The following is a 23,730-nucleotide window of genomic DNA, read 5'->3' on the forward strand; positions in this document are numbered from 1 at the left end:
CACAGTCCGTGTGCCTGTGCCAGGTTCTCTGGTCTCCATCCTGTAGTAACAACCGGGGACCCATGCTGGCCTCTGGACCCTGGCTCCCCTGAACCCTTTGGATGAAGCCCTAGGGCACAAGAAAGGTGATTCCTGGGTCACAAGCCTGCCTTTGCCAGGTTGTCCAGGAGCTTGTTGCTCACTTCTCCCTCGCTGACACCCCCACCTGTCTGCCCCGGTGGGCCAGCTCTCCTACTCTTGCCCTTCAGGTGCCTCTGGCTACCCAGCCTCAACTGTCCAAACCCTTCTGATCTCAGCCCCACCCCCCATCTTGAAGCGAGATTTGGGGGTCTCTCTGAGATGAACTCTGAGTTCATGTGACACCTGCCTTCAAGGGCACATGTGCGGGGGTGAGAGTTCCCATGGACTCTGGCCTGGGGTGCGGAGCCCACTCTGCTTCTGGGCTCCCTCCCTCCCGCGCTCACCCTCCGTCTCTAACATGTGCCCTTCAACTACCACAAACTATTGAAGCAGACCATTCATAGATTCATTCACTCATTCAGCAAGCACTCCCTGAACACTTGATGTGGCCCAGTCACTGAGCTAGGTGTGGGATCCAACACTCATTCATTCATTCATTCAACAAACATTTACTGAGTACCTACCGTGTGCTGGGCAATGATCTAAGGTGATGGGGCAGAGCAGTGAACCAAACTACCTCCAGCTCTCCTGGAGTTTCCTTTCCTTGGGGGAGCCGGGCAACAGAGAATGCAGAAAGGCAGGAAGGTGGGCGCCTGGGTGGCTCAGTTGGTTAAGCGACTGCCTTCGGCTCAGGTCATGATCCTGGAGTCCCTGGATCAAGTCCCGCATCGGGCTCCCTGCTCGGCAGGGAGTCTGCTTCTCCCTCTGACCCTCCCGACCCTCCCCCCTCTCATGTGCTCTCTCTCTCAGTCTCTCTCTCTCAAAATAAATAAATAAAATCTTAAAAAAAAAAAAAAAAAAAGAAAGGAAGGAACAGAGACGAATGGGAGGGTGCTCTCTGAGCCAACATGACCCGGGAGGGTCTCTACCCAAGGAGGCAACACATGAGTAGAGACCTGGCAAAGTGGGGCAGGAAGTCACTTTCTCGGAAAGAGTAGTCCAGGCCGGAGGAACAGCAAGTGCAAAGGCCCTGTGGCAGGCCTAAGGCTACCCTTGGAAGATAACTTCTTTCAGGTCCACCAGGACTTAGAGTGGGCCCCCAGGGGGGCGGTGGGAAGCTCTGCTTCCTAACCCAGGAAGGGGGTGTGTGGGAGTCTCTGTGCAGAACCTGCCTGCAAAGACACACAATTGCCTTAACAGGGGTTAGCTGGAGCAGGCCTGAGAGAGATGTTACTTTTCCTTTCAGGTCCCAAAGTGCCATTTGAATTTGTTTTACCCTTGAGCATGTATTACTTTTAGACTTAATAAAACTAATTTCTAGAAGAAAGCTTTGTCCCAAAATGGCCAAAGCTACTCACTATTTTTCTCAAGGGAGTTTATAAACAGCAGGGTATCTATATCTATCGATCTATATATTTTTTAATAAACAGCAAGATATATTAAACTCTGATAGTTAATATAACATGGCAGGGCGAAGGGCTGCTCCTGAGCGGTTCTGGTTACATGGCAATGAGGAGGAGGGATGTGAAGGAGGGAGCCCCCAAGGATGCAGGGTGGCCTTCTTGGGAGTCCTTGCTGGCATCCAGACGCCGGGGCCTACTGTTGATCTGGCTCTATCCTCCCCAGCCCAGCCGCCAGGAGTCTTGGTCAGTGCAAATGGCCACGTGCAGGGACAGACCCTAGCCTCCCCCTCGGGTGTCCTGACCGTCAGGACTGTGGGTCCAGAAAGGGGTGCATTAGAGCTGAAGTCAGCCCTCACGCGCCCGGGCCAGGGGCGTCGCAGATCCCGTGAGGGGGCTTCCCGACTCGGGGCGCCCCGGGCCCCTATGCCTCAGGCGTCCCAGCGCCCTGACTCGGCCCCTCCGTGTCCTGGGCGGGCGAGACCCCAGAGCTCGCGGGCCGCGGCCGAGCGGACAGGGGCGGGGTCAGGACCGGGGGGGCGGGGCACTCGGAGGCGGGGTCGAGGCGGGGCGCCCTGGTCCCGCCTCTCTGGGGTCGTCACCGCCCGCTGGGTCCCGTGACGCCCGTAGGAGCGCGCGGGTCACGAGTACTCGCGCGGCCGACAGCGGCGACATGGCCTCGGAGCGGGATGTGCGCGCCCGGCTGCAGCGCGCTGGCCAGGAACACCTGCTGCGCTTCTGCGCCGAGCTGGCGCCGGGGCCGCGCGCCGCCCTCCTGGCCGAGCTGGGGGCGCTGGAGCCGGAGGCGCTGCGCGAGCACTGCCGGCGCGCGGCTGCGGCCTGCGCGCACCCCCCGGGCCCGCCGCCCGACCTGGCCGCGCGCCTGCGGCCCCTGCCCCCCGAGTGCGTGGGCAGCGCGAGCCGGTGCGACCCGGAGATGCGGCGGCTCTGGGAGGAGGAAGGTAGGCGGGGCGGGGCGGGGGTCCCGGGCGGGGCGGGCCTGGCCGGCGGAGGGGGCCCGGCCCCAAGTGGGGGGACCGGAGAGGTTGTACTTGGAGGAGTTTAGCGTGCCTCATTCCTTTGTGGAGGCCCCTTTCACTCGCAGCTCGCGACTGGGGTGTGGGGCTCCAAACGCTGCCAAGGTGGTAGCCGCCCCGAGGCGGCTTGCCCTCGGGAGAGAGTGCTCTGTGCAGGTGCACCTGTCCAAACAGCAGCCCAGCCCGCAGGCGTACTGACCGCGGGGAAGCCTTGCACAATGGCACTCGCTCCCTTTCACATCAGCGCTGGCCCAGGTGCACTCTTGGCCTCGTGGCCTCCCAGGTGAGGCAGGTGCTCCTGGAGGGAAGCCTGCCCAGGGCCCCCACTGCACTGCTCTGACCAGCCTGACCTGGTGTTCCTTCTGAAGGACCCAGGCTGGGAATGAACCCTGGAGGACGTCATCAGGACCCCTGATGGGTCCGGACAAGGTGCGGCGTGGGTGGGGCCCTGGCCCACAGGGGGTCAGAATGTTATTTGGAAGTTTCTGTTCTGTGGCTGTCAGAAGTCTTCGAGTCCTAGACCCAAGTGTGGCTTGCTCTCAGGTGAAGGGGGGTTGTGTGGCAGGTCCCAGGTGTCCCCCTCATGGCACCCTGCACCTCCAGGTTTCCGCCAGATCGCCCTGAACAAGGTGGCCGTGCTGCTACTGGCCGGGGGGCAGGGCACTCGCCTGGGCGTGACCTACCCCAAAGGCATGTACCAGGTGGGGCTGCCCAGCCGGAAGACCCTGTATCAGCTGCAGGCGGAACGGATTCAGCGGGTGGAGCAGCTTGCTGGCCAGCGCCATGGGACCCACTGCACCATCCCCTGGTGTGCCTTCTCTGCACTACCTTGTCCCCAGAATGACCCCCTGCCCCTGTAGCACCAACCCTGTCCCACACCCAGACCCGGACTCCAGGGCCAGCCCCTGTCGCACCCTGGCCTGCTCAGCCTTGCCTCCCCTTGAAGGTACATCATGACGAGTGAGTTCACGCTGGGGCCCACGGCCAAGTTCTTCAAGGAGCATGACTTCTTCCACCTGGACCCCAACAACGTGATCATGTTTGAGCAGCGCATGCTACCTGCTGTGACCTTTGATGGCAGGGCCATCCTGGAGCAGAAAGACAAGGTTGCCATGGCCCCAGGTATGCCCCACCCCTGAGCCAGGGAAGGACTGCCTGGCCTAGAGCAAGGGGCTAATTAGAGGTCGGGAGGACTGTGGCAGAGGCCAGAATCGTGTGCCTGAAGGCTGCGTGGTCCCGGGTGAGGGGCCTCTCCTCTCTGGGCTGTGGTTCCCATCTGTCACATGAAACAACCATAGGGCTACTTGGATAGTGACGGAGAGCCGCCTCAGGTACAAGGTCCAGCCCCAGGGGCCTCCCCTGCCTCCAGCATGCCCGGGACTAGATGGCTGAAGCCCTGCGGGAGCCCTCCAGAGTGGTCCCCCTCCCCCTGCAGATGGCAACGGGGGGCTGTACTGTGCACTGTCAGACCACCAGATTCTAGAGGACATGGGGCGTCGGGGAGTGGAGTTCGTGCACGTGTACTGTGTGGACAACATCCTCGTGCGGCTGGCTGACCCCGTCTTCATCGGCTTTTGCGTGCTTCGAGGCGCAGACTGTGGGGCCAAGGTGAGCCCGCCCTGCCGCCTTGCCCCGCCCCTCCGCCCCGCCCCCTCCGCCCCGCCCCCGTCCATCTGGCCCCGCCCCAGCCAGCCTTCCCAGCCCGGGCCTTGGCTGCAGGTGGTGGAAAAGGCGTACCCCGAGGAGCCCGTGGGTGTGGTGTGCCAGGTGGACGGGGTCCCCCAGGTGGTGGAGTACAGCGAGATCAGCCCCGAGACTGCGCAGCTTCGTGGGCCCGATGGGAGCCTGCTCTACAGCCTGGGCAACATCTGCAACCACTTCTTCACCCGAGACTTCCTCCAGATGGTCAGCAGGTGTGCGCCGCAGGTGGCCGCGGGTGCTGGCCAGAGTGGCCTGCAGCCTGCACTGACCGGGGCCGGCTGGCGCACCGTGACCTGAGCCAAGTGGGGCTGTGGGTTGGGCTGCAGACAGGCCCTGCATTTCAACAAGCCAGGGGCCCCAGAGCCCTGGCAGCTGCGGCCGTGAGGCTCTGGGGCCACGTCGGCCTGCTCTTCCCCCCATGCCGTGGCAGTTGCCTGCAGGCACCACCCCTTAGCCTGTGGCTTACCGGCTGCCATTTCATCTGGGCGGGGACGTGGCCACTGGGGTCTCTCTCTCTCTCTCTCTCTCTCTCTGTCTCTCTCTCTCTCTCTCTCTCTCTCGGGCCGGGCAGGGCACGCAGGGGATGCCATGCCCTTCCGGAGACCGGGCTCAGTGCCAGCGCTCCTACCAGCTGCCTTGCCTGGCTGGGTGTGCAGAGAGGTGGGGATGGTGCTCCCGGCGGCATCCCGTCTGAACGGTCTTTCCTTCTGTTGTCCTCCTGTGTCCCCAGCGAGTTTGAGCCCTTGCTGAAGCCGCATGTGGCTGTGAAGAAGGTCCCATACGTGGATGAGGAGGGAAATCCGGTAAAGCCGATAAAACCAAACGGGATAAAGATGGAGAAGTTTGTGTTTGATGTGTTCCAGTTTGCTAAGTTAGTGGCAGAAGTCATTTATTTTTTCCTTCTTCCCTCTCTCTGTTTTGGTGGTGGGTTCTGAGGCCTCGTTGGGCCGGGAAGTGGAGGCTTGCGGGGGACACAGTGGGAGCACCCCTTTGCAGTGGGGAGTGGGGGCTGTAGGCAGGCTCAGGGAGAAGGCCAGAGGAAGCAGCCCCTGCAGTGTGAGCCTGGCAGCATCTGGGGTGGCCGCAATCTGTGGGGCTTTGTACTCTGGGAGACACCCCTGCCCCTCCTGAGCCCTCCGTCTGTCCCTCCTAAGCCCTCCGTCTGCTCCTGGCCTGGGGTTAGGAGGCTGTTTCCAGGCCAGGTGGCTGGGGGACTCCCAGGGGATGTGGCCCTCGCCCTGGGGTCCCAGGATCTGGGCGTTTGGCTGGTGGGAATGGAAAGACTTCAAGCAGCCCCAGGGACCTCAGGGGCAAAGACGCACTCAGTGCGTGTGGGGCCTCCTCCACGGAGGCGACCCCCACTTAGTCATTGGAACCCCGGAACAGCCTTCACCTGCCCAGGACCGGGGCCTCTGGGCCAGGACTTCGGGTCACTAGTTCTTTTCCACACAGGAGCTTCGTGGCCTTTGAGGTGTCCCGGGAGGAGGAGTTCTCTCCGTTGAAGAATGCTGCCTCGGCTGCCAGGGACAACCCCGCCACGACTCGGCGTGCCCTGCTCACGCAGCATTACCGCTGGGCCCTGCAGGCAGGGGCCCACTTCCTGGATGCCTGTGGGGCCCGGCTCCCCGAACCGCCCAGGTGAGTGTGGGCCTCGGCATGCCCTCCAAAGGACAAGGGAGTCCGGTTCCAGGCCCTGGCCCCAGGGCCTTGTGGGCTGTGCTGCCGTCCGAGCTGCGGCGGGGGCTCGAGCTCCACGCCATGCTGAGTGCAGGTGGCCCGGCGCCCTGCCCGGCCATACAGCGACTGCCTGCAGCCTGGGGCCCAGTCGGGGCCCGGGGCGAGCTGGGTGGCTGCCACCCTTGTTGACTCACTCATAAGCTTTGAAACCAAGACCTAGGCGTGACATTTGGAAGATAGCAAGGCAGGTCCCTCTTTAGGGCTGGCAAAGGAAAGGACATGAGGTTTCTGTGTCCTCAGGCGTCCGCAGCCACCACCTAATCTGGCAGCCCAGGTGCTGTGTGGGGGCCTGCGGGCTGAGGGGTGTTTTCCTGCCTAAATAAGAGCCTGTCACCTGGGCAGGGGCAGGGTGTCGAGGCTCTGAGTGTGCAGAGGCGCGGGGTATAGCTGAGCGAAGAACGTGGGGAGCGGGGTTGGGCAAGCACAGTGCAGGACATGCGCCCAGGACCATGTGCTGACACACGGGTTCCCGCAGCCTGTCCGGCAGCAGAGAGCCCCCCGCCATCTGTGAGATCTCGCCTTTGGTGTCCTACTCTGGAGAGGTGAGCGCCCACTGGCCCACGTGGGCTTTCTGGGGTAGGGCATGCAGGATCGGGGGCGGGGGCTTGGGAGAAGTGGGTGCTGGGGTAGAAAGTTAAAGATCTGACTCAGTTTACCTATGGGGAAATAGTTTCGTAAGTTACAGAGGATCTTCCGGGACATGGGGTGGGTGACGAATCAAGAGGCCCTCATAGGTCTTGGAGGGGCCAGGAGGATGTCAGGTGGGGTCAGAGTTTGGGGTTCTGGCCAGGAAGACTTTATGGGAGCCTTGCTGAGGGAGGAATGCTGGCCCCAACCCTCTGAGAAGATATGGCCTGAGCTTACCCAAAGGTCTCATAAGGGCCTGGGTCTAGAAGTGGCATCCAACCCTTGCTGCTGGAAGCCTCTCTGGCCCTACCCCACCCTGGCTCGAGGTGAATTTGTACCCCCTTAAGGACTGAGAGGTGAATATGAGGCCATCATGACTTTCTTGTTTCCAGGGTCTGGAGGAATACCTGCGAGGCCGGGAGTTCCGGTCCCCACTCATCCTGGATGAGAACCAGGCCAGGGCTCTGCAGCCCTGACTCACTCCCAGAGCTGCCAACCCTGGGGCCTGAGGGGCAGGGACACGGGTACAGGGTGGGGCCCCTCCCATCACCGGTACCGTGGACAGAAATGACCCCAGGCGAGCTGGGGACCAACGAGGGCTCTTTGTCTGCGCTCCAGGCTGTGGGGTGTGGGCGGGAGGCAGAGGTGTGGCGTCCTCGCTCAGAACAGAGGCCCCCCGGAGGACCGATGGCACGTCCAGCCCTACACGCACACCCGCTTGCTGAGGAGTGCCAGCCGCTCGAGTTTTCCTGCAGAGGCACGGAAGAGGCAACGAGAGGGAGGGGGCGGCGTCTCTGCCTCACAGGGCTCCGCGTCTGAGGCGCCGCCGCCTCCCTCCCTCTAGCAGCTGAACCCTACCTGCGGTGAGGCTGGGGGAGGGTTCGCAGCCCAGCCCCCCAACTTCCCACCACCGCCAACCCACACGCAGCCTGCACACCTAAAGCTGGATCCTCTCAATTTCCCTCGGACGCCCCTGCTGCTCGGCCCCGTCTACGGTTGGTTCGGGCTGCTGAATTGTACGTGCTTCCGCCAAGAACCAGCAGGACCAACGCCAGTGGCCTCCCATGGTGGTTCAAGCTGAAATATAACCAGCCAGGGAGCTCCAGCCCTCGACCAGCTTGCCAGCAGCTTCCGACGGGTCTCGGTGCTCACGTCCTCCCATGCTCTCTGGAGCCACAGCCCCACCTATGGGTCCACCAGCCCTGCACTGCACCCCCGCACCCTGACAGAGGCTGGGGGAAACCCGCAGGCCCAGGCCCTGAGCCCCTGCCTGGCCTTGCTGCTCCGGGCCCCCGTGCCTTCTTTCCCCTCCGGAAAGCAACACAGGGGCGCCAACCTCCCCACTGACGTGGACAGCGGCATGAATTGCAGCCTGCTGCCAAACCTGGCCCCCTGCCCCCACCCCCTCCATGGCAGCGCACACCCCCGTGCAAGCTGTGCTCTCCCCAGGGGGAGCACGTTCCCTGGACAGCGGGTTCACATGCAGCTGATTCCCCCAGCAGCTTGCAGGGGGCAGTAGACCTGGGCAAGAGGGCAGGGGCAGGGCCACGCCCAAAGCCCAGAGGAAGACTTCGCTCCCACCCAGGTTCTGCCCGCCCTTTGCAAACCTCAGAGTTGAACCGTGTGCCTTAGGACCCTTCTCCCAGCTGCTCCACAGGCAAGCAGAGGGCCCGGGACAGAGGAGGGTCGGCCAAGGTGGAGGTCCGGGTCCGGGGTCCTGCCCACAGCTGAGCAACCCTGCAACCTCTTTTCTACACTAGGCGGGAAAGACTACGAAGCAGCTTGCTTTGAAGGGCACGGTTTATTTGAAAGTAATTACACCTTTACATCGAGTTTCAAACATAGCACAGAGAGGTCCCCGGGGCCCTTCACCGTGTCCCGAGGGACTGGCAGCTTACAAGATCGTGGGGCGCCACCAAACCAGGAACGCCGGGAGGGCTCTGAAGTGCTTTCTCACAGGTGTGCGTTCCTGTGCCTACCGGGCACTCGAGGCAGCATGGGCCCCTCCCCACAACGCTGTCTGTCCCTCAGGCTACCTTTAGAGCCTCTAACCCCAGACCAGCGATCACGACACCCCTGGCTTTTGAAAGACTGCCACAAACTCTTTGATTTCCCACAGAATGACAGCGGGGGTGGGGAGGAGGGCGGATTTCCAATAAACTCAAGATGCCGTGATTGACCCCTGGCCTGGCGAGTGCAGTTTCTGACCAGCACACGTCGTGGGAACGACAACCTGGTGTTCCCGGCTCTGTCCCTGCAAGGGAACAGGAGTCCACACCCCGAGCCGCTCCGGCTCTGGGCTGCCGGGGAATCCCCTCGTGCTCCCGCCCAGCTCTTCGCCAGGGTCTCAGAGCGGCCTGAGACAACCCAGTGGGTCAGACACCCGGGGCTGGGCCCAGAACCTGCCCCCCGAGCCAGCGCTCCAGGGGAGGGCTCCTGCACTCTCAGCTTGGGAGCCTGGTGACACCCTCCAGATCCCACCGTCTGCCTGCTAACGGGACGTGCAGGGAAGGAGGCATTCGGGCACGGCTGGCGCCACCAGCGGAGTTGGGTGTGGGGAGACACCTGCGGAGGTGGTCTCTAGAAGGGACGGGGACGGGAGAGCACGAGGCTCTCTCTGGGGCAGGCTCAGACTAGCCCAGGTGCTGAGCAGGACGCACACGCAGAAAGGCTGCCGCCGGGACTGCGGGGCGGCGGGCTCACCCACGGAGCCTGGCCCGCAGAGCGCCGCGCAGGGGCCGAGTTCGAGGTGCGGAGGCGGCAAGCACCGGGCAGGGCCCGGAGCCGGGCAGACCCTCGGCGCTACGGGCCTGCGCCGCCCTTCCGCGCCTCGGCGGAAGGGAACCGCGCGCACAGCTCGCCGCAGCGGTCGTCAGCGCGCCCCGAGGGCCACCGGGCCCCGAGGATGGAGCCGGAAGGCCGTCGCCCTGCCTGCCCCGACTCCGCCTGCTGCCTGGGCCGGGGACTCCGCCGGGCCGGGGAATTGAGCCCCGGGGCGCCCAGGGGGCGCGGAGCGCCGGCCGGTCCCCGGAAGACCCCGCCGAGCCCAGGCCACGGCTGCGCGCCGGCGGGACACCTGTGCGCAGGCGCGGGCGGGCAAGCGCTGAGGGCGTGAGGTCACGGTGCGGCCGTGCGCCGGCGCAGTGGGTCGTAAACACGCGCGCAGGGACCGCGAGGGCAGGCGCAGGCGCAGTGGGGGTTAGGAAGGCGCGGCGCAGGCGCATTGGCCGCGCACGCGATGGGCGGGGTGTTGACGGCGCTGCGATGGCTGCCCGCGGGTGTCGGACCAGCGAAGGCCCCGGCCCCTCTCAGAGCCCGGCCTCCTGACGCCGCCAGTGGGCGGGGCCGCCCGGGCCGCCTCCGCCGCTGTCATGTATCCGACGCCGCCGCCGGCGCCGCATCGGGACTTCATCTCGGTGACGCTGAGCCTCGGCCGGAGCTACGACGGCAGCAAAAGCTGGCGGCGGCGCTCGTGCTGGAGGGTGAGGGTCCAGCCCGGGGTCCCGGGGTCGCGGGGTCCGGGGTCCCGGGCCCAGGGGCGATGGAGCCGGCCTGCAGCGGTCTTTGGGGCCCGAGCTCCGCGGGGTGGGGGCGGCGCGCGGCTCCCCGCGCTGAGAGCTGTCCGTCGGGGCGGCGAGGCCGGAGCCCAGCCTGTGCCCGCTCTGCAGTGTTCCCAGCGGTCTCGGGCTGCGGGGCGTCCGCGCCCCACGTCTGGGCAGGAGCGAGGTCCCGCCGGCGATGGGAGCCGGCGCGCGCGGGCTGCGGGCATCTCTGCGCTGCCCGTGCGGCGGCTCGCCGGTCCCTGGCGAGAGGGCACCTCCCCCGGTGCCGAAACCGGGCCTGGGGAGTTCCTGGCCGTCCTTTCTGAACTGGCAGCGGCTCGAGAGGTTCCCAGTTGTGTCGCTTTCAGTCAAAAGCCTCATTCTCCGCCCCCCCCCCAGAAATGGAAGCAGCTGTCGAGATTACAGCGGAACGTGATCCTCTTCTTGCTCACGTTCCTGATGCTCTGTGGACTCGTGTCCTACATCGGCGTGGCTGACCAGTGGAGAGGTATCAGCTACACGTGTGCCTTAACGTGATCTGTGTGTGTCACTGAGGGCCGACCCGGCAGGAGGGTCTCGCAGTCCACCTGAAGGGTCAGCGGGTAGAGCGATTTTATCCACGGGGCCACGACACGGTTGTGAGTTTCCCCTTGTGGGACTGCTTCCTTAGCGTGTGCTGTTCAGTCCCGGCATCTCCATCCCCTCTGCCTCGCAGAGAAGTGGAGGTCCTGAGGTCGCAAGCTCGGTCCAGACACGCGCCGTGAACTTCCTCACACGTGTTCCCGTGTGTGTGGAAAGGCCCGGGCAGAGTTCTGGCGAGCATGTAGAGAATCCTGGTGAATTTCCCCGTTAGGGTCCTGGCTGGCGCTCAGCAGGAAGGCTGAGGAGCCGCTGCAGGGGGCTCAAGCCGGTGGCCCGCTTGCAACCCTTCGTAGTCCCTGGAAGGGAAGAGGTTAAGGCCACGTATTTGCGGGGTGTGGGTTAGGGTTAAGGATCAGAACTGCCAAGGGCTTTGAAAAAGGTTTGATTCCCTCTGGCCGTCCTTGGATTCATCTCAGTGAGCTCCTCTGGTCACTGGTGTCCTTTCATAAGGAATCACGCCTGCCTGGACGTGCTCCGTGACAGGCTTTGAGTCTCCTCCAGGCTGTGTGGCCTGTTGGGGATCAAACCCGTTCTCTTGTTTAGCTGTGAACGGCCGGTCAGCAGAAGAGCGGAAGGTGCGACCTGCGGATCCGCCCGTGTTGCCAGCTCCTCAGAAAGCAGATGCTAATCCAGAAAACTTCCCAGGGGTTTTACCTCAGGTACTTTGGATCAACTACACGTGGGGTCGTCGCCCGGGTCCGACACACGGGCGTTTCAAAACAGTGTGTGGTGTTTCAAGCAGACGGGGAAGAATTCTTTGTCTCACCATCTGTGTGATGCTGGAGCCTCGCACGCTCCTTGTGCTGGGCCGGTAGGATGACGCTTGGGGCAGGAAAGAGGAATACTCTTTCCTTCGTTCTCCTTGAACACCTGCTAGCGTGCCAGATCCTGGGTTAGCTGGTGAGCAAAACAGACCCGACCCCTGTCTCGAGGAGCTGCGGGCTGGCGGGAGCAGGCAGGTGGGCCGTGGCGGACATCCTGCGAGGAGAAGAGCGGTGGCTGCCGGGAGGGATAAGAGCCGGTCCGCCGGCTTCTCAGGGAAGCCTCTGTGAGGGTGGGACACTGAATTGCAGCCTGAGGCTGAGAATCCGTTTGGTTCTGGGTAGAGTCGGGAGAGCCCAGCTTGAGTTGAATGAAAGTGCCCAAGGGAAGGGGGGCTGGGCTTGCTCAGGGAGTCGAAGCTTCAGCGGGTCTGGACGGGGCAGGGGGCCGGGATCGGTCCAGGCCGGGCCCTACGGGGCTGCCCTGGCGAGCAGCAGGAGGCCACTCTCCAGACTGTCTCATTCAGGGGCTGTGGGTGAAAAAGCGGGTCCTCTCCCTCATAGAGCCAACAGGCGTCTCTTTTCCTTCTTTTGGCCACTCCTTTGCACACGGACTCTCCCGTAAATGTAAGGAAAGCAGAGCCAGCCAGGCATGTTTCCCTGTTGAAACGTTTCCAGAGGTGTTTCGGGAGGTCCGTGATCCAGTCTCTGGTGTCCAGCAGGGGCCTGGGCGCTAAGGGGTCAATATGCACGTCTCCCCTGGTCCAGGCCTCTGGACTGGAAGCCCCCTGTGGAGGCCACTTGCACTTTCTCTCTTGCTCGGACTCCAGCACGGTCTCCCCTCGGTGCTTTGTTTCGGCCAGACCCCGTTCTCCTGGCCACAGGGGTCCCAGCTCGCCGTCACTGGTGTCTTTACGACGAGAACATCTTCCCAGGTTCTGTGGCTACTGAGAAGCAGAGGTTTTTTCCGATTCCCAAGGGGGCCTCCTTCCTGTCCTCTGGAGGAGGCCCTCCCCCCGCCCTCCCTCTGTTGAGGACTGGCTGCTCCCGGGCCCCTACCCTCTGTCCCTGGACCCGGCGCCCGTCCCTCGCCACAGCGTTCGAGGATGAAGTGCAGGAACCCAGGGCCCAGGCCTGCAACAGTGTTCTCTCCGGCTCCATCCACGGGGACGTGTCCTGAACCTCTCTTGCTACCTTTAGGGTCTGTGACAGCCTGGAAGCATCCCGGACCAGGAGTTTAACCCGCCATCCAGGGCCACGCCAGCCCGTTGGAACAGTCTCCATCCCGGTCGGCCGGGGCCAGGAGATGGCGAGTCAGGATCTTCTGGCCAAATCTGCGTGTTGTGATGAAACACGAAAGGAATTTCCTCTGGGGCCGTGTGCTGCTAGCCAGTTCACACAGTCTGCGGGGTTGGGTCTGATAGGGGGAGCGTCTCAGGGGAAAAGGAAGAGCAGCCCACAGGCAATTGAAGTGTTTTCGCGGGTGACTCTTATTTTTATCTAGAAGCCTAAAAGGCATTTCCGACGGCGACCACCCAACCTGCAGATTCGAGCCCCCGGTAAAGACTCCGAGGACCGGAGGCAGGACGACACCCAGCGGAGGGACGAGGCGGTGGGCGACGCTCGTCAGGAAGAAAACACACAGAGAACAGTGGTGAGGTACGAGGAGCGTCAGTGGAGGCTGGACGTGCAGAAACGTTGAGGCCCGCGTATCTGACGTTTCTGAAAACCAAAAAGGAGGAGAATGAGCACAACGTCTAAAGTACATCTTGCTTTCAAAGCAGGCAGGATCCAGAGCGGGACCCTGGTGGGAGCGGGCCCTGCCTTCTCCTGCTTGTCCTGCCTGGAGTGGAGGGCGGCAGGGAGGCCCGCCGGGTGGGGGGGACCTTGGGGCGTTTGCATCTCCGCCCTCAAGCTGGCTGATTGCTCTTCCTTCTCTCCCCGAAGCTGGAGGGGAGCGGTGATTGAGCCGCAGCCCGGCACCGAACTTCCTTCGAGAAAGGCAGAGGCCCCCCCCAAGCCTTCCTCGCAGGCCCCCAGGATTCAGAACCAAGCAGGTAAGGCCCCCCCTGCACCCTGTCGGGCCTCACCTGGACGTTCTGACGGAGAGGGTGTACGGACGCCCAGAGAGCCTTGGAGGTGACACCGGGCTCCTTGGTGGCCCGTCGCTGCAGCCACGGGCCGCCCGTGTGGGCAGGATGCTCGTTTCTCAGTTTCCCCGCCTGGGTCTGTGCCACGGGGCGTGGGGGGCGGGGCGCCTGGGGAATGTGGGGACACAGCCGACCCCTGTGCACCGGCACCCAGGCCGGACGGGGTCTCCCGGCAGGTCTGCGGGGTCTCACGTGGTGGCACCCGTACTGGAGGGCCTTCTGGGCATGGGTGCTCTGTAAGCCCCATGCAGCCTGTCTGCTTCGGATCTCGCGGTGCCCTCTGAGGTCACCCGCCAGTCGTATCCCCATTCCACAGATCGGAGAACTGAGGTTAGGCCTGTCACGGCCAAGGCCACGTGCCTGGTGGAGCGGGGCTCGCGCAAGCTCACCCGACTCGGGGCCCGGGCTGTGGCCCTCTGGTCCCAGCTGCTGTTGCCTCCGAAGGGAGGGGGACGAGGGAGCCCGGAGCCGGGACGCGCGGCCCTGGGCACGTGGGGGAGACAGAGTGATCGTGCGGCTTGGAGGACACGTGTCAGAGCCGCGGGTATCCACACGGGTGGGCCTCAGGCGACCCCGAGAGAACACGTGCGGTGCAGCCCCGGACGCGCACGGTTCTGTCTGCGCGGTGACCCTGTAACTCGTGCCCCGTCCTCCCAGGTGTGGAGAGCAGAGACCTCTGCCCCGCGTCGGTCACGAGGGCACCCCGGAAGGGCTGCACGGGGCCTCGGGTGCGTCTGCTCCACGTTATTTCCTCTTTGAAAACGCCCGGGGTGAGGAGGTGCGGCGGGGACGCCTGGAAGATGAGGCGCTCCCGTCCGGGTCGGCAGCAGCCGGCACGCTCGACACTCCCGAAGCCAAAGGGCACGGTGTGGCCATCGGGTCCTCTCGCGTGGTCCCTGAGCCCCAGGGGGTCGTGCCCGCCGGGCCCTGGTGGAGGCGGACGGGCCCGGGCCGGGCGGACCAGAGACCGTGCTGTCCTTGCGGGCCCCGGAGGCCTCGCCACCTTGGCAGACGTGTCCAGCCGTGAGGACCCGACCTTCGGCACCATCGACTGCGGCCCCACAGCCCTGGACAGGGCCCCCCCTCACCGTGCCCCATTCAGCTTGGGGCTGCAGAGGGGCCCCGTGTGAACCCTGACCGGGGCCGGTCCCGGTGACCTGCTGTCTTCCTTCCAGCTTCCCCGAACGAGCGTCAGAGGGCCGTGATCGATGCCTTCCGCCACGCGTGGGCCGGATACCGCAAGTTCGCCTGGGGCCACGACGAGCTGAAACCCGTGTCCAGGTCCTTCAGCGAGTGGTTTGGCCTGGGCCTGACGCTGATTGACGCCCTGGACACCATGTGGATTTTAGGTCTGAGAAAAGGTATCTGCTCGTTCCGTAGCACGCGGCCAAGTTCTCCTCGGGTGACTCCAGGGCGAGCGGACGCTGAGCAGGAGGGGGCAAACGCTGTCACGCTCTCCCTTCGCGTGGGTGACGGCGGCGGACGTGCTGGGCGTGGGCAGGAGCTTTGCCGCTTGACGTCGGGCGCCCGGGGGACGCTCAGGACACCCGCTGCGGACGTGGGCCGCGGCGTCCAGGGGCGGTTCCAGCCAGATCCTCTGTTGCAGCCGGAAGGGGCTCTGTGGCGGGAGGTGGCACGGGATCCAGTAGGCTGTCAGCGCCCCGGGTCTCGCCCTCACGGCCTCCTTACGCCTCGCAGGTCGGGTGGCTTGGAGATCGCGGGTCTTTGGTTGTTTCTGCATCGATAAAGTCCGTTTTCCCCCTAAATCACTCACGCGGCCCTTTGTAGCGCGGCGTTGCACCGTCGGCCGCCTGTGCTCTCGAGCGCACGCCAGCTCCCTTTTCTCTGTGCGCGTGAGGACGCGAGGGCTCCTTCCCTGGCCGCAGGACACGACGTGGGGAGCCTGCGGGAGAAAGAGCGACACGAGAATGCAGGGGGCCCCCCGAGCGAGAGGTCACGGGGGCGCGCTAGGACCACTGACCCGCTCCCCTCCCCACGCTCTTCCGTGTCACAGAGTTTGAAGAGGCCAGGAAGTGGGTGTCTAAGAAGCTGCGTTTTCAGAAAGACGTGGACGTCAACCTGTTTGAGAGCACGATCCGCATCCTGGGCGGGCTTCTGAGCGCCTACCACCTGTCTGGGGACGACCTCTTCCTGAAGAAGGCCGTGAGTGTCCCGGCGCCGGGGGGACTCACGCGTGCGGGGAGAGCAGTCCCGAGCGTGAGCGTGCGAGCGTTTGTCGCTGGGCTCCCGGGACTCGGGGAGGGGAGGGGAGGGGGGAGGGGAGGGGCCTGTCGGTTCCCGGTTCTCCGTGTTCCCGTCCCGTGGAGCCCGGTTTCCGCGCGTGCACGTGAGCGGGCGTCGTGCAGCCTGTGGGCACCGCGACTTGCAGGGAAACTCCCGGAAATCCTCGAGGCCAGCTCGGTTTGGCTGCCGTGGAGTGTCGAGGCCACGGGAAGCCAGCAAAGTCCCGTGTCCGCGTGACTGGACGGAGCTGGGGGACGGGCTGGCGCCGTGGAACGGAGGCGAGGCCGCGGTGCGGCAGGGAGCCTTGATTCCTCGCTGTGCTGTGTATCAGGAGGATTTTGGGAATCGGCTCATGCCTGCGTTCCAGACGCCCTCCAAGATCCCCTACTCCGATGTGAACATCGGCACCGGGGCCGCCCACCCGCCCCGCTGGACCTCGGACAGCACGGTGGCCGAGGTCACGAGCATTCAGCTGGAGTTCCGGGAGCTCTCGCGCCTCACAGGCAGTAAGAAGTTTCAGGTATGGAGGGGCCGGGCTGCTGGCCGGGAGTGCGCCCGGCTCGGCGCAGGGGGTGCGGGCTTGCGTGCGGGGCGGCCCTGGGCCGTCTCTCCTCGGCAGATCCCGCTCTCTCAGTGAGAACAGAGGCCGGGGCGTCGAGGCGGCACCTGGGGGCCGAGTCCCCGCCCGGCCCTGCCCTGCTGCAGGCCCATGTCCTCGGGGGGCAGCGGCGGCCGCACCGGGGGGGGGGGGGGTGGGGTGGGGGGGGGGCTGAGGCGCAAACGAGGGAGCCGCGCGCAGCGGTTTTTCTCACTCGACCGCCCGTGGTTGGCCGTTCTCATCGGTGCGTCCTCGGCCCCGTTCGGCCGTGCCGCGGTCCTGGAGGGGGAGCGTCTGGACTCGGCACAGCGTGGTAGCCGTTCCCCTCTCTTTGAGAAGCACGGAGTCGTGATTCAAGTGAAATCGTGGCTCCTCGCGTGTACCTGGCACCGCGTTCCCCGGCTGTGGTCGTTGGCGCGCTCTGTCGCCAGCACGACGGCGTCCCCTTCGGCAGTAGCCGCGCCCCTGACGCTCCCTCCCGGCGAGTGTGGGCCCGCGGGCTGGGGGGCTTTCTCCGTTCTGAGCGGCCCGCGTGGTGGGGTCGTGCAGCTCGGGCCGCCCGCGTCCGGTTCGTTCGCTGCAGGTGAGGTTTTCTTCCACGTGGGAGGCGCCCACGGCATTCGTCTGTGCCGCGGCCCGTGTCCACGCGTCTGTTCCCGCGGCCGGCGCCGTGGGGGTCGTGAGAGGGTGCTCCCACCAGCAGGGTCCCGCCACGCTCGGGGCTCTGGCTCTTCCACGGCGGCCGGCGCGTGGTCAGTCGGTCAGCCTTCGGAGAGGGCCGTCACGTCGGGCGCTTCAGGGTGCCTCGCCGTGGATTTGATTTCTGTACTGATGATGCGCGGCGTTCCCCGAGTCCTTGCCGGCCCCGCGCGTGTGTCCTGGGCAGTGAGGTGCGTGCGGGCCCCTGCCTGCCTGTGGACGGCGTGGTGGTCTTCCCGTCGTTGGCCCCTGGTCCAGCAGCTCAGCACGTGTGTCAGGCGGCCGCAGCCCGATGCCGGGGACCAGAGAGGACTCGAGGCGGGTGTGGGCGTGTGCGTCGGGTCGAGCCCAGGAAGGGGCTCCCCGCGCGGGGTCCTGAGCGCGGTGACAGGATGCGCACGGAGCCGTGGAGCGCAGATGCGGGGTGCCGCCCCCGCCGGGCAGTGAGCTCGGATGAGCTGAGGCGGGTTGGGTCTTGAAGGGTGCACAGGAGCTCAGCGGGGGGATGAGCCGCGAGCCTGGGCGCGGAAGCAGCCCTGCCTGCCTTCCATCCAGCAAGTGGGAGCAGCCGGCCGCACCTGGGCAGGAGGTCGTGGGGGCCGGGGTTGTGGTTTTCAGACACAGTCACCCCGTCCGGAGGATGAGTCGGGCCCTGTCATCGGGGCCCGTGTCATCTGCCCGCCCCTCGAGGCGGCCACGCGTGAGGGATCCGGCCTGGGTCGCCGCGGGGCCTGGGCCGGTCTCAGAAGCCTCTGTCGGGCAGCTGGGCTGGGGGACGCCGCGGGCCGGGACGCCGGCCTGCCCTCTCCTCCACGGGGAGCGGATCCGTCACGTGGGGGCGAGCCAGCTCGGCCCCTCTCTGCAGCTTGCCCGCTCCCCTCGCTCAGCCCCGCTCTCCCCTCGTGTGCCCCAGGAGGCTGCGGAGGAGGTGACGAGGCGCGTCCACTCGCTGTCGGGGAAGAAGGACGGGCTGGTGCCCATGTTCATCAACACGCACAGCGGCCTCTTCACGCACATGGGCGTGTTCACGTTGGGCGCCAGGGCCGACAGCTACTACGAGTACCTGCTGAAGCAGTGGATCCAGGGCGGAAAGAAGGAGACCCAGTGAGGCCGGTTTCTGCTGCGTTGGGGCGGGGTCCCCGCGGCTCCGCTGGTGCCCGGGTCTCGGTCAGGCAGCCGCAGCCGTGCGGGGCCCGTGCTCGGCCCCTCCGCGGGGGATGCGTTTCTTTCAAGCACAGCCCGTGTGCCGAGGAGCTGGGGACCTGGCTGGTCGCTGAGCCCCATGACCCTTCCGCGCCAGGCAGGGCCCGGGGTCTGCGCCTGGCCGAGGGGCCCCCAGCTCACCAGCTGAGTGGTCCCCCCCCCCGGGGTTGTGGAGGCCACCGTGTGCACGCGCTCCCCAGCAGAAGGCGGCCAGGAACAGCTGGGCCTCCCGCGCTTACCGTTGGACACTTAGAATACGCGCTTTCCCGGGGGGCGGCACGTCCCACGGTGTGCAAGACAGAGCTCACCCTCGTGAGGGAACCGGAAATCCCCGAAGTCTCGAGCCTGGGGGTGACCGCCACCCAGAACCCCCGGGGGCAGCTCCGGGCCGACCCCTGCGGGCAGGGACAAGGGCGTCACATCTGGGGAGCCTGTGGGGACGTCGGGGTCCTGGGGCTCTGCGGAGGCTGGGCTTGGGTGGTCCCTCGGGGCCGGTTGAGAGGAACGACCCTCCTCGGGAGCAGAAGGCACAGCCCTGTGCCCCACGCCGCTGACGGCCGCGAGCTTTCTCCTCCGGGCTGGCCCGGCGCCGCCCCAGACGGGGCCAGGCCTCTCGGCCACTAGCGTGTGCGTGGCAGCTCTCAGCCGTGCGGCCGCTCCTGGGTGACGGGGGCGGGGGGTCCGTGCGCCCGCCTGGCCGGAGCTGACGGGGCCTGCCGCTCTGCCCAGGTTAGTGGAAGACTACCTCGAAGCCGTCGAGGGAATCAAGAGGCACCTGCTGCGCAGGTCTGAGCCCAGGAAGCTCACCTTCGTGGGGGAGCTCGCCCACGGCCGCTTCAGCGCCAAGATGGTGAGCGTGTGCACGAGCCAGGTGGGGTGTCGGGGGCGGGAGGCCTCAGCACCCTCCTGCGTGTCCTGAACCGCGACGGATTCGTGAGTCGGGACGTGGCAGGGAGCGATGCGATTCTGGCCGTGGGGCGTGTGGCTGGGCTGCGTGGCCTGCGCTGTCTCCACGACGGCAGGGGGAGCTGAGGGGGAGCTGGGTCTGCGATGGGCCCCTGGCCGCTCCCCCAGGGTCCCGGCTCCCCGCCTCCCAGGGACCCTCCCTCTCCCCTCCGCCCTGGTCTCCTGCCACCGGGACCGCGGTGCCCTGTCGGTGTTCGTGGGGTCGGGCGGAGGGTCGGGGGGAGGCCCGGGTCAGCGTCTGCTCTCCCGGGAGGGGGAGGGGGTGTCCCGCCACCGGCTTCTCCCCTCTCCCGTCGAGCCCCAGGTGCTGGGCCTGGAGTTGAGTCGCTTGCCCGAGTGGACCCTGAGGCGTCCCCGCTCGGGCTCGTAGACTCCTGGGGACGTGGGAGGCCCGAGACAGCGCTGGACCCGGTGCTGCCGCCCCCCGCCCCGTGCGGCCACGGACTCAGCGGTGGTGAGGACACGCTCTGATTTCAGGACCACCTGGTATGCTTCCTGCCAGGGACGCTGGCTCTGGGCGCCCACCACGGCCTGCCCGCTGACCACATGGAGCTGGCCCGGGCGCTCATGGACACCTGCTACCAGATGAACCGCCAGATGGAGACGGGGCTGAGCCCCGAAATTGTGCACTTCAACCTCTACCCCCAGGGCGACCAGAAGGACGTGCAGGTCAAGGTGAGCCGGGGCCGGGCTCTGGTGTGGGGGCGCCGTGGGGGCCTCGCCTGAGCTCAGCCCGTGCTCCCCGTCCCAGCCGGCCGACAGGCACAACCTGCTGCGGCCCGAGACGGTGGAGAGCCTGTTCTACCTGTACCGCCTCACGGGGGACCCCAAGTACCAGGACTGGGGCTGGCAGATCCTGCGGAGCTTCAACACGTACACGCGGGTGAGCGCCTGCCCGCCGCCCGGTCGGCGTCCCCGGCTCCTCACCGGCCACCTCGCCCCGGGCCGCGGGGGTGGGGGGTGGGTGCGCGGGCTCGCCGTGGCCTCGGGAGTTCGGGGCGCGTGGGGGCCGGGGTGTCCCTCGGTCGCGTTTCGAGGGACCAGGCTCTGTGGGGAGGGCCCCTGCCGTGGCCCCATGTGCACGGGGCACATCCTTCCCGGATCCTCCGTGTGCCCGGGGCAGCCCTTCTCCACCCCGGGATGACCTCGGGGCCACCGCTCCCCGACGGCGCCATGACCTGGCACTGCCCCCACCGTGCTCGGGGCCCTGCCGCCCGTCCTGCCGCCGGGGCCGTGGCTCTGAGGAGGTCACGCCCTGTCCAGGGCCCACACCCACCCTGGCAGACCCAGAGCCTGACCTCTGCCCTGTGGTGTGTGAGGCGGTGGGGTCTGGACTCCTCAGGTGATCTCGGAGCCTTCGGGAGGCGGCCTCCGGGTTTCGGAGGCAGCGCTTTCCGTCAGGTCAGCTGAGGGGGGCTGGCACCTCGGAGGGGGTGTCTTGAACTGTGGCTGACCTCCAGGGGGGCCGGTCCCCTGGTGCACCTTGGGGTCACCCCCCCAGGCCCTGCCCTGGGCCGCGCGCGCCCCGGTGAGGCAGGGAGACTCGGGGAGGGGGCCGTCCGGCTGCCGGGCCCGCACCGCGAGGGCCGAGCCCGGTGTGGGGGGCCGGCCGTGCCTGCAGCCGTGACCCCGCGGTCTCGGCTTCGCACAGGTCCCCTCGGGCGGCTACTCCTCCATCAGCAACGTCCAGGATCCCCTTAATCCCCAGCCCAGGGATAAGATGGAGAGCTTCTTCCTGGGGGAGACGCTCAAGTACCTATATCTGCTCTTCTCCGACGACCCGGACCTGCTCAGCCTGGACGCCTACGTGTTCAACACCGAGGCTCACCCCCTGCCCATCTGGGGCCCGCCTAGGGGGGCCTGACGCCCCGTGGGCAGCGCCTCAGACGCGACCCATCCCTGCTGTGATTCAGGGTTTCCCGTCCACTGGAGGAGGCTTCTTCCTTCTTCCTGTGAATCTTGAATCATGTTTACATTCCGAATACCCGAACAGCTTCCCGTCAGCCGGTGCCCGGGCTTCGTGGTGGTCCCTCGTGCCTGGTCGTCTCCCGGGGCTGCGCGGGGTCCCCCACATCGTGTTCGGAGACAAGAGCTGAAGGGACAGCCCGACATGCGGCTCAGCCTGGGGTCAGAGCCTGCGACGTGCCCTGACCCGAGGGTCCGGGGGGGCGCCTGTGACCCCCTGCGCATCCGGGCACCTGGGCGGTGGGGGCTGTGGTGTTTACACGTTGGACTCAGGGATCCTCCCCTGGCCCTGCAGGGGCTGGGAGGGGCGGGTGGGCGAGTTCGTCCTGCTCCTGGACCACCCGCTAGAATGGACTTTCCACGCAGCATAAAGTAGATTGTTCCCCATGTTGGTAAGTGGATCTCTTTCTGTGAATCATCTTTGTGTAGAGTGAGAAAAAGGCATTGTCCGTTTGGGACGCCTCAGACTTCATTCCAAGGGAGTTTCCGGTTTCCATCCCTGATAACCTGCCGTCCGTCTTCTGTACGTAGGTTAACTACGTGTGGACGTTACCTGGCGTTACGCAAGTTACCATAGTCACGGTTGGGGAATAGAGGTGCCCATCAGCCTGCTGCAGAAACAAACAGCAAACAGTGGTAGCAAGTGATGAGGATTATACTCAAGTTTGTGTTTCATTAACCCTTGCTGCAGTTTTTTAAATACAAAAGTTAAATACAGAACTCCGACACAATGGGAAGGATCAGCATAGTCAGAGAAGAGGCCTGAGTGTCTGTAACTTCGTGGAGGCAGCTCCAACCTCTCATTCTCCTTAGAAACATAAATAAGCAGGTAGACCCATCACCATGAGTTTTCAACAACCACAACAAAATCATGAGGAAATAAAATACGGCTCACTGAACAGAACAGAATTGGTTGCTAGAAACTATCCCTAAAAACATCCAGATTTGAGAATTATTAGAAAAAGACTATGAAAATTCTTAAATGTGCTGAAAGAACTCAAAACACACACGTGGAAGTAAAGGAATTCAGGTAATGTGTGTGCACACTGAGAATATCCGTAAGAGAAACCAACAGAGTAAAGCCTCAGACTGAAGTGTAGTTGGGAAATTCGTCAGTAGATGTCAATGCAGAAGGAGCTGTGTGAAGGCCCAGAGGTAGGACCATGGCACCACACAACGGGAGGAGTGCAGGAAAAGCACGAAGAACAGCGAACGGAGCCCAGGGGACCTCCGGGGTCCCACTCTAAGTGGGTCCCACGTGTGCATTATGATAGGGGTCTCAGAAAAGAGAAAGGGGAACGAGAATATTTGGAAAAGTACTGAAAATTTACCAAATTTGATGTAATAAGTTCTAAATCTACAAATTCAAGAGGCTCAGTGACTTTCTTGTAGAATCAATTCAGAGACCCACTCCAGAGAAAGTGTTGAAAGACAGAATCTTATCATAACGAGAAGCAATATGTAATGCACAAGACCTCTTCAATAAGGTCAACAACCAGTTTCTCCCAAAAAGGGGGGGCGGGCGCCTGGGTGGCTCAGTGGTTAAGCATCTGCCTTCGGCTCAGGTCATGATCCCAGGGTCCTGGGATCGAGCCCCGCATCGGACTCCCTGCTCCGCGGGGAGCCTGCTTCTCCCTCTCCCTCTGCCGCTCCCCCTGCTTGTGAGCTCTCTTGTCAAATTAAAAAAAAAAAATGTGGGGGGCGCCTGGGTGGCTCAGTCGTTAAGCGTCTGCCTTCGGCTCAGGTCATGATCCCAGGGTCTTGGGATCGAGTCCCACATCGGGCTTCCTGCTCGGCGGGAGGCCTGTTTCTCCCTCTCCCACTCCCCCTGCTTGTGTTCCTGCTCTCGCTATCTCTCTCTCTGTCAAATAAAAAAAAAAAAAAAAAAAAAAAATCTAAAAAAAAAAATGTGGGAGGGTTTAAGATCTTCCCAGATAAAAGCTGAGGAGCTCATTGCCAATCAGCCTGGTGTGCATGACATGCTCTCGGGAACCCTTCAGAAGGAAATGAAAGGACGCTAGGTAGTACCTCATGCCACAAGGAGAAAGGAAGATCTCTGTTAAAGACGCCTGTGGGAAGTAGAAAAACCAGTGTTGTGTTTTTGTTTGCAACTCCAATTTTTATCCTACGGGACTATAAAGATATGAATAAAAAATAATTAGAAATTTACGTGCGGGGGCCCACAGTGTACAAAGTATAATTTGTGATGACGACGATGTAAAGGGGTGGCTTGGAGCTGTTGAAAAGATCATGTATGTGTGTTAGTGCGTGAAGTTGGTGTCCATCTGAAGTACATTGTTAGGAACTGAGGATGTTAAATTTCACCTCCACGCCACAG

At 64.3% G+C, this 23,730-nt stretch overlaps 2 protein-coding genes and 1 long non-coding RNA gene across 4 annotated transcripts; all 3 read left to right on the top strand.

The window, feature by feature from the left end:
- Positions 1–2,129: 2,129 nt before the first annotated feature.
- Positions 2,130–8,801, top strand: UAP1L1 (UDP-N-acetylglucosamine pyrophosphorylase 1 like 1). Of its 2 annotated transcripts, none has more exons than XM_078062067.1 (9): positions 2,130–2,482; positions 3,161–3,365; positions 3,504–3,679; positions 4,026–4,165; positions 4,277–4,470; positions 4,989–5,129; positions 5,711–5,896; positions 6,471–6,537; positions 7,015–8,801. In XM_078062067.1, exons 1-9 carry the CDS (start codon positions 2,194–2,196, stop codon positions 7,096–7,098), a joined length of 1,482 nt encoding a protein of 493 aa, XP_077918193.1. In that variant the 5' UTR covers positions 2,130–2,193; the 3' UTR covers positions 7,099–8,801. The 2 variants fall into 2 exon arrangements, with proteins under 2 accessions (XP_077918193.1, XP_035929120.1); XM_036073227.2 differs by having other exon boundaries at positions 2,132–2,482; positions 3,993–4,165.
- A 1,057-nt stretch (positions 8,802–9,858) lies between these two features.
- LOC118523576 (endoplasmic reticulum mannosyl-oligosaccharide 1,2-alpha-mannosidase-like) lies at positions 9,859–21,779 on the top strand. The gene is made up of 13 exons (XM_078062066.1): positions 9,859–10,104; positions 10,564–10,672; positions 11,350–11,465; positions 13,072–13,226; positions 13,515–13,624; positions 14,893–15,078; positions 15,732–15,880; positions 16,293–16,481; positions 18,172–18,362; positions 19,191–19,311; positions 19,905–20,102; positions 20,179–20,310; positions 21,079–21,779. The coding sequence occupies exons 1-13, from the start codon at positions 9,994–9,996 to the stop codon at positions 21,289–21,291; spliced, it is 1,980 nt and encodes a 659-aa protein (XP_077918192.1). The 5' UTR covers positions 9,859–9,993; the 3' UTR covers positions 21,292–21,779.
- LOC118523577 (uncharacterized) lies at positions 11,472–12,589 on the top strand. Its single transcript, XR_004911175.2, has 2 exons — positions 11,472–12,271; positions 12,336–12,589. It is a non-coding gene; the product is annotated as an uncharacterized LOC118523577 (long non-coding RNA).
- Positions 21,780–23,730: the final 1,951 nt, after the last annotated feature.

This window comes from Halichoerus grypus, chromosome 14, assembly GCF_964656455.1.
Source record: "Halichoerus grypus chromosome 14, mHalGry1.hap1.1, whole genome shotgun sequence".
Classification (NCBI taxonomy): Eukaryota; Metazoa; Chordata; class Mammalia; order Carnivora; family Phocidae; genus Halichoerus; species Halichoerus grypus.

Coding starts and splice junctions, on each gene's coding strand:
- UAP1L1 (XM_036073227.2), top strand. CDS start 2,194: ATGGCCTCGGAGCGGGATGTGCGCGCCCGGCTGCAGCGCGCTGGCCAG. Junction 3,366..3,503: donor ACCCACTGCACCATCCCCTG/GTGTGCCTTCTC, acceptor CTCCCCTTGAAG/GTACATCATGACGAGTGAGT. Junction 5,130..5,710: donor GATGTGTTCCAGTTTGCTAA/GTTAGTGGCAGA, acceptor TTTTCCACACAG/GAGCTTCGTGGCCTTTGAGG.
- LOC118523576 (XM_078062066.1), top strand. CDS start 9,994: ATGTATCCGACGCCGCCGCCGGCGCCGCATCGGGACTTCATCTCGGTG. Junction 10,105..10,563: donor GGCGGCGCTCGTGCTGGAGG/GTGAGGGTCCAG, acceptor CCCCCCCCCCAG/AAATGGAAGCAGCTGTCGAG. Junction 16,482..18,171: donor CAGGCAGTAAGAAGTTTCAG/GTATGGAGGGGC, acceptor CGTGTGCCCCAG/GAGGCTGCGGAGGAGGTGAC.